This window comes from Trichosurus vulpecula, chromosome X, assembly GCF_011100635.1.
Source record: "Trichosurus vulpecula isolate mTriVul1 chromosome X, mTriVul1.pri, whole genome shotgun sequence".
Taxonomy (NCBI): domain Eukaryota; kingdom Metazoa; phylum Chordata; class Mammalia; order Diprotodontia; family Phalangeridae; genus Trichosurus; species Trichosurus vulpecula.
In genome coordinates this window covers 45,931,782-45,944,953 of record NC_050582.1, presented here as the reverse complement: position 1 = coordinate 45,944,953, position 13,172 = coordinate 45,931,782, and the positions used below count along the sequence as shown (strand labels likewise).

General features: G+C 43.2%; 1 protein-coding gene across 3 annotated transcripts in view; it reads right to left on the bottom strand.

Moving 5' to 3' along the window:
- SMARCA1 (SWI/SNF related, matrix associated, actin dependent regulator of chromatin, subfamily a, member 1) overlaps positions 1 to 13,172 on the bottom strand; it is a gene marked incomplete at its 3' end in the record, with an annotated part of 90,198 nt that overhangs the window by 28,754 nt on the left and 48,272 nt on the right. For all 3 annotated transcript variants that reach the window (XM_036740185.1, XM_036740184.1, XM_036740186.1), the window contains 6 exon segments: positions 929 to 1,048; positions 3,518 to 3,666; positions 4,564 to 4,696; positions 8,560 to 8,712; positions 12,172 to 12,293; positions 12,520 to 12,746. In XM_036740185.1, coding sequence (XP_036596080.1) covers positions 929 to 1,048; positions 3,518 to 3,666; positions 4,564 to 4,696; positions 8,560 to 8,712; positions 12,172 to 12,293; positions 12,520 to 12,746 — 904 coding nt within the window.

Here is a 13,172-nt window from a genome sequence, read left to right as displayed (position 1 = left end):
GTAATGATGGAGCAGCTTAGGAAGTACAAGACAACCTGGCACAATCAGTGGAGTGCTGAGCTTGGAATCAGGGAGCCCCAAGGTCTGAGCATGCTTCTGCCACAGACTAACACTGTCATTCTGGGGTACCTCGGCCAAGTCCCCAGGACTTCTCCACTGATCTGGATTGGTGGGAGGGTTCCCCAAAATGAGGAGGGAACAGGTCTTTCCAGGACTCGTATGTACAAAGCACTTCTTTAGGTACTGAGGGTACAGAGACAAAAACTGAAATATTCCTTCCCCTCAAGGAACTTATATTTTGTTGTGGGGTACAAATGGACACAGAAAAGTAAAAGCAAGCTGATACGAGGATTGAGAGAGATAACTAATAACACAAGGGGATCAGAGAGGCTTCATGGAGGTGACAGCACTTGGGCTAAGCCTTCGAGGAACAGAAGAAATCTAAAAGGCTGAGGAAAGCAGGACGTGCATTAGAGACTTTGCTGGTACGAAGGCCTGGTGATGGGGAACTAAATACAGAGTTCAGGAAACAGCTGATAATTTGTCAGGATTTAAGACCATGGGAAGGAAAGTAATATGCAATGTCTGGAAGGGTTTGCTAGAGGTTGTGGAGGACTTTACATATCAAGCTGAGGAATCTGTATCTTGCCCCCTAAGCAAGAGGCAGCCATTGAATGTTCTTGAACAGAGGGAATGATGTGGTCACAGCTGTGTCTCAGGAAGGTTTTGGAAACTGTGGACCAGAGAAAACTGGAACCAGGGAAACAGTTTAGAAGGCTATTAAACCAGTCCAAGCAAGAAGGGCTTAAACTAGGCTGGTGGCCAAAGGAGTGAAGAAAAGGGGATGAATGTGAGAGATGGTGAAACTAGATGTTTATAAAGGACAATTGTGAAACTCGGGGCCCTTCGGTCCCACATCCAAAGTTACCTTTTGTTTTTCTCTATAATCTTCACCTTCAAAGTTGTACAAACTTGTTTCGGTGTCCATGGAGAAATTTCTAAGAGAGCTCTCTCCCATTTTCTGCAGCCGTTCATTCATCTCTGCAGTCTAGACACACACAGTAAAGCATGCTCAGATGGCTGAATTCTTCTTTTATCTCTTATCAAGACTTTCCACCTCTATTTAAACACTAGGGTTTGACCTGCAATGTCCAAGCTGGCCCACCTGCAAGACCGGATGAGTCCAAAAGACATGCTAAAATGACCCTTTATCAAATATTAACCTGAATAGAAATTCTATTTGTCCCCGAGTATTATTCATTCACTATTGACTCTTTGTTCCCATTTCTGCTTTCCTAACAACCCTCAACCAACGGCTGCACATTTCCATTAGAATCTTTGCTCAATCTGTTTTCTTTGAATCAGTTTATTCTTGTAGGAGATAAAGGCACATTTTGGGCAAGATGGTACAATGGGGGCTACCATAAGATTATTCCAAATCCAGCTGATGACCTTAGAAGCAGAAATCGTGTGACAGTTAAATTGCATATAAAATAATAATAGTAAAAACCATTGTGCCCACAGTGGCGTAAATATATGATGAAGTAATTGACACAAAAAGACAAAGACATGGGGCTAGGCAAGTCATATAGTCAGGCTATAGACTGATTTTAATGGAGTTACTGACAGTATTTTACACAGGTTAACTGCTGAGTCATCCAGACTTCAAAGAAGAGTACAATAAAGTATTGGTTAAGTTTTTTATCTCCTTGTTCCTGGGGGTGAGACTATTTTTCCTCAAGGCTAACCAATTGAAACATTGATGTTCTCTCACATATAGATAAGCAAACATTTCTGTCATCTCCCATGCAGGTAATTAGCTACAAAGGCAGGCTTTCTTTGCCAAGTCTTCTTATCCTAAAACTGGCTTTGCCGTGCATGGACCCATTCTCAATTGACCCTGCCTTGCAGCAGTCTAAGAGGCCTAAACAGGATATATCTGGCTCCCCACAAACCATATTATTCTAACACTTCAGTAATGATTTCATTATTTTATGGAGTAGCAAAAGAAATTAAATAAACAAGTGGAAAAATATAAGTTTCAACAAGCAAATCTGCTTTGGGATATGGCTGAGATTTGGGGGGAATGAAGCCAATGACTGTGAGATTTCTGTGGGAGGGTCTGCCTTAGACAAAAGGAGGACCAGAAGCAAAGGGGGCAAGGGCTGGGCTATCCTGTATTCTCAACACCCTCAGCCGGGTCCCGTCTCATCTCATCCACCCCTTCCTTCCAATACCTTCAGAGGTGACCCCTCAATGCCCTCAAAGTAGTCACACTGCCAAGACAGATCTCCTCTGTGTATACCTGCTCTAGTTTAACTGCTTTTGCCATCTTTGCTTTCTCTAGTGCCCCTCCCGTTTCCTCTAGAAACACATCCAAGACTGTGGGACGTGTGGTGGTTCCACTACCCTTAATAGTGAAAAACAACTAGTATGGACCCAAAGTGAAATGGGCTGCCCTATGCGGTCTAGGCCAGGGGTGGGGAACCTGCATCCTCGAGGCCATAAGTTTGGATTCAGTCAAAGGGCTGCACTTGAGGACCTAGAGGGCCACATGTGGCTTCAAGGCCGCAGGTTCCCCACCCCTGGTCTAGGCAATTCAGGCTTAGGTAGGAACTGTACAACATGGCCTGCAGTCCCTTCTAACTTAGAAATTCTGTGAATTCAAAGTATTCCAATAGATTGATAATGAGTAACTTCGAATCCGGTACCTCAGGCAGCTTTTTAAAAAGTTGTTGCAATTGAACCAGGCAGCACAGTATTCAATAAACTAAAAAACACAAACCATTAGTGGAATGGCTCCTTAACATGGACTAGTGGGAATATTCGAATGCAAACTAGTAGAAATTAGACTAAAATGAACATCCTCTGCCCTCCAACAATAACCTCCCAACGAATACACACATGGGTGAAGTCTGTAGGGAGACACTAGGAAAATAGGCAACAGCTGTGGTATAAAAAGGGATCGATAAAATCGTTGTTTAAGCTGTTGTCCTAAAACATTTTTATTTCATTTTTGGTGGAGACGAGGTTTCCCTCTATCACCCTGGCTGGACACAAAGTGGCCATCCATGGTTGAACCACCATGGAAGCTTTGACCTGCTCCATTGCCCAACATGCACTGGCTCCCCTCTCCTTGGGCAGCCTGCTGGCCCCAGCTCCAAGGGGACCACCATGCTGGTGGCAAGGCTTAGGACAGATGCCTAATGGGCTTTAGAACCCTCCTGCCACCCAGAACTCCAGAGTTCAAGCCATCCACCAGCTTCAGCCTCAGCCTCCCCCAGTAGCAGGAGCTCTAGGTAGGCCAGCCCTAAAACACATAAATGACAACAGGAAATTGGCTTTGAAGTACACCCATTTTCAATTTTTTTCAACAGGCATGTTGAGCTTTTATGCCCTCCCATGAAAAGCAAAGCAAATTGCCGCTGACCGAAACAAACACCAAATTCCCATAATAAACATAAAATGAACATACTTAAGATGCAAAGTTCCATTTTGAAATTCTCCTTCAACTGACCTTCTTTTCCCCTCTCTCTAAAATAGTTGTAATGTCTTCCTCTGTCAGTTCACTTTCTTTGGAAGCAAAAACATGTGTGGCTCCATGACGTATCATCTGAAGCATCTCATCTTTTGCCAACTTGTTAGACTGTTGATCAATGAGCCTGCCTAATATCAAAAGTAAATATCGGGGTCTTTAAATGGATTGTACTACAAAGCCTGTATAAGAAAGAGCTTGTGCATCTGTTTCTTTGGTGCTGACCTATTTCATCATTATGGAGAACTCACTGTATGGAAAATCCTTGTACCTGTATCAGGCGACAAGAGTTACTTCCAGACTCCAAGAGTCACCGGAAGCACCACAAGGTTAAGTGACTTACCCACACTCACAAAGCCAGGACGTGTTATCAGTAGGACTCGAACCCAAGTCTTCTCTGTCTTCGAAGAGAACCCTCTAACCACCTATGTTCCGTCTCACAATCAAACACGATCACATTTAAATCCCGAGTAGAGTTTGAGAAGTTTAGAAAGTTGGCTAGCTTTAATTTTCCTCAAAGCTACCTGTTCTGAAGCCTCTCTTCTGGCCCGTTTTCCACTCTGGCATTACATTCTTTGTCTAGAATTCTTCTAAAACCTAGAGTGGCATCATTTAGGGGGTTCAGATTTTCCTCTGAGAGTAGGCAGTCCCTTATAACTGTTTGCAGAAAAAAGAACGTTTTGTCCCCTGGATACCAGGTGTTCCAAATTACATGCTATTATAAATAAACCAATATCAGGTTAGCTGAGGTTCGAATACACAAGCTGCATATTAAATGTCATAGGCAGATAAGACAGCTTTAAAATAATTATGTTTTCAAAGAAGATCCTTTTTTCTCATTGCTAAAACCATCCCTCTATTTCAAACCCTGACCAATCTCAGCAAAAAAGATATCTTTAAAAGTAGAGGCCTTGAAAGCACAAATAAATTTTTGCAAGAACCAACTAAGGAATCATTTATATTTATACACATCTATGTATATACATACACATACTTATCTATGAATATTATGGAAAAGCATTTGATACCTTGCTGTATAACAATGGAGTCAAGCCTCAATTTTATCTCTGCTCTTTCTACAATCCTGTCTTCCACAGTGTTGTCAGTAATAAGCCGGAATACCCGTACTGGCTTCTTCTGACCAATACGATGAGCTCGATCCTGGTGGAAATGAACCAGATGGATGTTACTGGGGATGTCTCAAGTCTCTCTCTATGCCAAACCACCCTCCACTCAGCTGCCACAGGGTGATTCCTAAAAGTATGGGGCTGAATATGTCACTCCCTGTTCTCACCTCACTTCCCACTCAATAAATTTCACTGGCTCCCTATTACCTTTAAGATATAAGGTAAACTCCTCTGTTTGTCAGCAAAAGCTTTCTATCTGGCTGCCTTTCTAGCTTTTTCAACCTCTTTACACAACTCTCCCCTGCATGCACTCTGCTAGCCAGTCACATGGTCACACAGTCCTTGCTGTTCCTCACACATGACTGACCATCTCTAGTCTTGGAGTCTTTGTACTGGCTATGTTCCATGGCTGGAATGCTCTCCCTCCTTACTTGAGTTTCCTAGAATCCCTCAATTCCTGGCAAGCCACAGTCAAATCTTCCACTGGAAGCCGTTTCTGGCATCTGCCATTGCAAGGCGCCTTTCCAGTTTACCTTGTCTGTACTGACTTATGCACATGTCTCTCCCATTAGAATGTAAGCTTCGGGGCAGCTAGATGTGCAATGAGTAGGGCACCGGCCCTGAAGTCAGGAGGACCTGAGTTCAAATCCAGCCTCAGACACTTGACACACTTACTAGCTGTGTGACCTTGGGCAAGTCACTTAACCCCAATTGCCCTGCCTTCAATTGCCCTGTCCAAAGGAAAAAAAGGATCGTAAGCTTCTTGAAAGCAGAGGCTGAGTTCACTTTTGCTCTTTATCCACAGTGCTTAAAGGAACAGTGCCTGGCACATAGTAAGTCCTCAAGAAGTGCTTTTTGATTGGCTGACTGTCTATCCTTGGCCAAAATCCTAAAAAACATAACTTCCATCTTTTTCCCTTCAGGAGGTAAATGTCTATACCCACAAAGCACCCCAGTCACAGAGGCATATTCTAGGTGGGGAAAAAAAAAATGCCTAGAAACACTTTCCTGGAGATAATTCAACAGATGAGGCTGAGGGAGGGTACTAAGGTACCAGGTAACTAAACTGACTTTCCCACTAATAATGAATTACAAAAGCCAGTAACAAGGCAGCACACTTTCAACAAAATAGCAAATATATACATATATATATGCACAAAGCCAAAGCCAGAGGCTTCCTACTTTTTGCTGTTTACTTAAGGGAGAATTTTGAGTGTAATTCGAACCCAGAGGGAGATGCGAGACAGGGGCAATGAGGGCTTAACTGTTCTGTACAGTGAGATGATTTTGAATTGGGGAGGGGGGGGGCAAAGGACACACACCATATCAGAGATCTCTGAGAAGCTGACCTTTAAAGAGCTTTTTAAATGCCCACGAGCTACAGAAGCAGGCAGCTTAAACAGAAAATGGGAGGTGGGGGTGGTGGGGGCAGAGAGAAAAATGAACCACCAAATGGTGATAGACATGGATAAATCTGCAAACCCCATATAGAAATACTAGCTATTGGTATGATTAGGGCACAGAAGCAGCTCTATTTCTGGACAAAACTTTTTTAAAGTATCTAAAAAGTACAATAACAAAGCACAGGCACAGTATTTTCTTTATAAACTCTAATCCTGCTGGGAAGGACAGATGTTGGGAGACTAGAATCTAGTCCACTGGTAGCACTTCCACACAGTAACTATAACTAAGGACTTGGCTTGGCTCTTTGGATGCTTTAGGATCTCTCAGGTGTCGAAAGTCTCTCCGATAAGGCAGATCACAATTTGTCCAGGACTTTCCCATTCATCAGTATATTAATGAGTAATTTATTCAGGTCTCAACTCCAAGCTACATCCTCCTATGAATCCACCACAGAGACTAGGAGGCAGGAAGAAGGAGTTTTGACATTGCATAGGACCATGAAAACTATGCGTGGATTATCATGGCCATTATACAGATAAGCAAACTGAGGCTTAAGTGACTTGCCCATAGTCACACAGCTACTGAGAATCAGAACTGGGATTCAAACCCAAATCTGTCCTTACTCCTACTCCAGGGGTCTTGTCTTTCGCCACACTGTCAACTTCTTTGATGTCTAACAGAATTCACCACAATTCTAATTCCCAAAGAGCTGTGTGACCTTGGGCAAGCCTCTTCCCCTTCCTAGGCCTCAGTTTCTACCTCTGTAAAATGAGGGGATTGGACTAGATGGCCTCTCAATTCCCTCCCAGTTCTAATTTTAGGGATACTCATGTGTATTAACAGGTCGATTTTAAAAAAAAATCAATAAATTGACAGACTTCATATTGGGGATTTTTTACAAACCAGCTGTGTTTTCATATTCATAACATTCACTTTTCTCCCATTTTCTTTTTTTTTATTCAAGTGATATGGTATATAATTTCACAGTTTTAAAATGATGGTAAGGGGACATTTTTTAGCTTCAAAAAAATACCTTTCCTTTAACCTAATGCTGGGGGCCTTGAACCACAAGGCATATGGTCTAGAGAGCAGGTGCTAGATGTGCCCTCCAATCTGCTTTCAGTACCTGCCAGGGGATAATCCACTCAAAACCACCCCAGCAGTCCCAAAGAAGACCTTCCCTGTTCCTCCTCTCCCTATTCCCCCTTTTTCTCCTCTCCCCACCCACGTTCTTCAAAAAACTCAGGGCTCTGAATAGCCAGGAAGGGCTCTAGCCAAATCCTTCCTAAAAAACAGCTAATTGATTTGAGTAGAAAAGGAACAAGGTAGAGAGCCAACCAGTAATGACCTACGCAATCAAAGAAGAATGCAGCCCCTCAAAGGAAAACAGCCGCCTGCCTTGCCAAAGAAAGATATGGGGAATGTTGGATAATGCCAGTTACAGGCAGAAAGAAACAAATGCAGACAAAGGTTGGGAGAATGGGAAAAGGAGAAAACAGCCAAAAATATTTGCACTCCTTTGCCTTGAGAAACCAGAGGACGGACCCACTTGGGCCAAAGGCTTAGAAAAGGCTGCAAGATGCCGGGAGCCTCTGGATAAGGTAACAATATGAGGGCTTCACTCAGAAGAGAGACTACTGGATGGACCACAGAGCGAGAAGGGACCTCAGAAGCCACTAAGTCTACCCCCCATACTTTACAGAAGGGGAAACTGAGGCCAGGGGGATGACTTGGCCATGATCAATGTAATAAATGTCAAAATTGTGACTTGAACCCAGGTCCTCTGACTTCAAATTCATTTCTCTTTCTACTACAACAGATTTCTGACCAAGGAACTCAGAATCAAATGTGTAATATTCACCCTAAATCCCAGACACACCTCCCATAAGAGAGACCACCAAAGTTCAGTGGTTTAAGGCCAGCCTCTCCCTGAATCCTCCACCCTCTCCAGCCCACTGCTAACCATAATAAATATCTTCATTTCCTGAGGACATGACAGCTGGGCAGAGAGGAGAAGAGGCCTGGGAGGGTGCTGCACAGCCAGGCTGGCATTAATGAACATAATGACAAAATGAACAGTGAGTGGGTAATGTCACAAGCAGAGTGTCCACACATGGATCATTAAGAGCTGACCATCATCCAAAACACTCCCTTGCCTCACATCCAGGGGTGTGCAAGAGCCAGCTTAAACCCAGATGATTGTTAAATTTTCACTGTGATCACTTCTACCTCAGAGATCAGTGAAGGTTCCAAAGCAGGGCTTGAGCTAGTGCTTTCTTGATCATCCAGATTTGAGAAAGTGATAGAGAAAATACTGATAATGAAAATTAACCCTTAAAATGGGCTCGTGTGATTTGTTTTTTGGAGAGTCAGTAGTTAAACATTTACTAACACACTCCTGCTTGCAATTCAAACTACCTCAGAGCATTGGGAACTACATTACAAGCCAGACCACTGAGCCCAAATATACAGACCCATTACAAGATGACTTACCATAGCTTGCAGATCAACCTGTGGATTCCAGTCTGAATCATATAATATAACCACATCCGCAGTCGCCAAATTAATTCCAAGACCTCCAGCCCTTGTACTCAGCATAAAAATGAATTTGGTACTGTTAGGAGCATTGAAGGTATCTATGGCTTCCTTTGAATAAAAAGAAGAGAGATAAAAATGTGGCCTCACCATAGCAGCAGTCCCTAAAACATATACGCCATTATTCAAACTCACTTTATGCTTTATCTTCAAAATGTGCTTCTACATACTATGCTGTGAGACCTTTGTAAACAAATCAGAGACATCAGTCCCAACTTTTAGGATGGGGAATCTTAGCCTTTCAGGGGTCCTGGACCTCACCGGCAGCCTGGTGCTACCAACAGCCCCTTCTCAGAATAATGTTTTTAAATTCACCAAATAAAATACCTAAGATTACAAATAAAAATGTCCTTTTTTCCCCATCAACATTCACAGATCCCAGGTTGAGAACCCTGCTCCAGAAGCATACACATCATTAGAGGTAACTTCACGAAAAGAAGACACACAGACAGCTTGAGATGAACAAATACTAAATTGTTGTTCTGTCTACACGGCATCGGTATGGTGTTGGGGAAGAACTGAACATGGGCCCAAGGAGAGGAGAAGCCAACCTCAGGGGAGTGAAAGAATGGCAGAAACATCAATCCTGCGCCTTACTAGCTGGGAAATAAAAGAAATATTTTAGAAGTTGGTTCTGTCATTGAAAAGGGGGGACGAAACTAGAGTTGGCCAAGACAAGGTGTTTTATATAAGGACCCAAAAGAACCAAAATTTAACTTGATGGTCTATGCTGCCCACCTCCTGATAGAGTTGATGGGTTCAAGATGCAAGAATGAGACATGGACCAGCGTGGAAACTTGTTTTTGCCCACCTATGTATATTTGTTATAACAGTTGGGGTTTTCCTTCTGTCTTTTAAATCGGGGTGGGATAAGAAGGAAAATTGTTTGCTATTTGAAGAAGAAAAAAAGAGGAGAGAAGCTTCAGCAGCTGGGAATATGAAGAATAGATAAAGGAAGATGGGAGGAGGCTTCCCCCGGGCCTACTAACCAGGGAGTAAGAGATAAGAATTGGATGAGTGCCTTAGGACATTTAGCCGAGAGGCCGGCCACCAAGGTCACAGCTAATCTTGGTCCCAAGGGGCCAGTGATAAAGAATACTCCATTCTCCATACAGAAGCCTTGGGAACTCCACTGTCTTGGCTGGGTTGGCCGAACTGGTTTTCTTTTTTATAAGGGAGGATTCTATGTGGTGGGGGGAATAATTGGTAAGTGACCATTATAAGCCACAATAAAATATTGGTGAATGCACATGAAGGGTAAGTGATTTTTGTCAACTTGGGAAACTCTTGTCAGACCTGGGGATAAATCAACGGGAGAGGCCTGGGGCACACAGAGATTCAGTGAGCTGCCCAAGATCACACAGCTAGGAAGGGTCACCAGAAGAGGTTTTCAACCTGGGTCTTCCTAATCCTAAAGTCAGCACTCTATCCAATATGCCAAACTGCCTCTTAAAATGACTTTTTTTAAAGAAAAGAAAATTAAAGCCTAATCAAAGTTACAGGCAGGAAAGATGGCTCACTAACGAAGTCATTCAAACATGCAGAGGGTCCACATAGAGGTAAGGAGTCCCATTAAAGGAAGGCTGCAACAATCAAAGCAGAAGACAGAGACTCAACAAGGAATTTTTTCAGAATAATGGGGATGATAAAAAGGACAACTGCAGAGCTAGAAATCAGGTACAGCATATGGTATTTAGTGACAGCAGACATTTCTTTAGGGATGGGACTTATTTCATTAATATGGGTAACTTCCAAATGAGGACATTCCCTCTCCCAATGCAGATTGGGAATTTCTATGAACTTAGACTTAGAGCGATGCCTAGAACACTGAGAGGTTGAGTGACTTACCCAGGGTCACAAGGCCAATATACATCAAAGGCAACACTTGAACCCAGGTCTTCCCAGCTCAGAGGAGAGCTCTCTATCTACCGCACAACACTGCCTCTGAGACATTTACGTAGCCCCCTACAAAGCACTTTCCTGACAACAACTCTGGAAAGAGCAGCTTCAGTTGAGCCATGATGTAGACTGCATCAGACTACAAAGGGTTGAGGAAAGATGGGGCGTTAAGTAGGCCAAAGTACAGTTTAGCTGAGAAAGGAAGGAGAGAGGGATGGTCTGGGCCAGTGGAAGGCTGAAGGAGAACTGGGCATGCTTAAATGCAACAGAGAAGGAACCAGTAGATAGGGAGAGGGTGAAGATTCAAGACTGTGAGGGGCCAAAGGAGGATGTGGTATGCTGGAGAAGACAGAAAGGGATGGGATCGAGTGCACAGATAGTTGGGCTTTTCTAAGGGACTTGAGGAAAGGAGGAAAGATGGACAAATAATGTCAAGGGGTTCTGAAATGAAGAGAATGGGAGAAAGGGAGCTCCCCTTGAACATTCCGTTTTCTCAGTGAAGTAAGAGGCGAGGTCCTCAGCTGAAAGAGAGGGGAGAAGAGGTGGAGGAGCTTGAGGAGGGAAGAGAAGGTTTAGTTATAATAGCTTCTATAAAGAGTCAGACAGAGAGTCAATTCCAGAGGAACCAAAGGACTGCCTTGCTCCAGTGAGGGCCCAGTTGAGGCTGGATGACATGAATTTGTAATGTACCTCATTAGCATAGTTATAAGATCTCCTCTGGTTTCTCCAGTGGCTCATGAGGAGGGGCAGAGGAAGTGAGTTGTGGGAATAATCCACAGCTGAGGTCCAGCAAATAAAGTCCAACTGGGAGAGCAGGGAAAGGATTCAAGAACAGAGGACAATACAAAGTTGAAATGGCCAGCTCCTGGGTTGAAGTGGAATGGGCAGTAAGTGACAACAGAGCAGGGGTGATGGCCTGAGAAAGTATGGGTGGGGCAGAAGGATAGAAGTCCTGATGAGAGCAAAGGACAGGTATAGGAGGGGTGAAGAAAAGAGAGAGATGGAGAGATAGAAAGCTATTGTCAGAGAGAGGAATGTCAGAGTTTCTAATTAGGGAAGTGGGTAATGGCAAGATCCAGGATATGGCCCTCCCTTGGCAAGGCTGAGTTGGAGTGAAGGAGGCCACTGGGCTTAAGGAAGCTGAGGAAAATGGGAGTTTGAGGGACCATTGACATGGATATTAAAGTCCCTTAGTAGAGTGGCCTTAAGGGCAGAAGCTAGGGAAAAGAGGAAGGTGAAATTGGTAGATAAACTATGGCCATCAGAAGAAAGACACATACACAGCAAAGTAAAAGAACATCAGAGTTAGAAGGGACTTTAAGAGGGCACCCTCCCCACAGAGATGAGGAAATAGGACCAGAGCAGAGAAGGTCACACAACAAATTAGTGGCAGAAGCAAGAGCAGAACCCAAGTCTCCCAGGTCATCCAGTTCTCAGCACTGTGTCCACAACACCACCTGAAGTCGAAGTCCTACAGCAGTACAGGATTAAATGTTCCAAGCAAAAACAACAACATCTTAAATGGAAAACTACTTCAAAGTAGAAAATACAAAGTGAAAACACATTGCTTAATGGAGCTGTCATGGTGGACAGCTGCTTAACCTTTCTCACCTCCCTCTCCTCATGCGGCGTCTGGCCATCTAGCCGACAGTACTCATAACCCCGCCACATGCAATAATCCTCCAGGATATCCAGCAATCGTGTCATCTGGCTAAAAATGAGGACTCTTGACCCTAAACATGTTCACAAAATAAAAACGTGCAAGAATGAAATAGTCGCTTCGAAATTGACATGCCACATGCTTTTTAAGGGGCTCAACAATCCCATTCGAAAATGCATGTTGGTGTTTTTAAATATTCCAGGGACAAGTAAGATTCAAAATCGGACAATGTTATTCTTGTACAAAAGGTTCTCCAACATATGCTAAGGAAAATGAACACTCTGCTTTGCTTTTCTCACCCTGTTCTTTGAGCTTTGACAAGAGTTTATCCAGCGCCACCATTTTGCCACTATTATTGACAAGATGGGTGTCAGTCGTATATGGTGGGCCAGGTTCAGCCCCGTCAAAGAGGTAGGGATGGTTACAACACTTTCGCAATTGCATGAGAATATTCAGCAGCCGCATTTTATCCATCTTTCCAGCCGAATTTAAAATATCAATATCTTTCATCAGGATCCGCGTGTACCTGCAATTTTAGAAGCATGATATAATTAAATGATTTAGTAAAAGGTTTGTTAATACCATAAAGCAATATTCCCTTGGTAGCTATTTTAAATTCCCATTTTAAAATAATGAGATTTCTAGCAAGATTAAATTCAATCAGGAAAAAAGGGGGCAAAGAAAAAAGAAAAGTTATGGGGAAACAAGTTTGGATTTGAACATTTAAACTATTTTTCTGTCATTTAAATCGATTTCTCCTTGCTTTAGCCATCAATGAAAATGGAGATCCATTGGTAGCTACGTACTGTAAAATGCTTTTTTCTTATACTTGCATATGGTTCTCAAGTTCCTGGCCTTGGCTTCCCTTGTTTGAACTAAACATCCTCAGTCCCTCCGATCACCCTTCAGAGGTCATTTCCAGTCCTGTAAACAATTTCTTCTCTCGACCTTT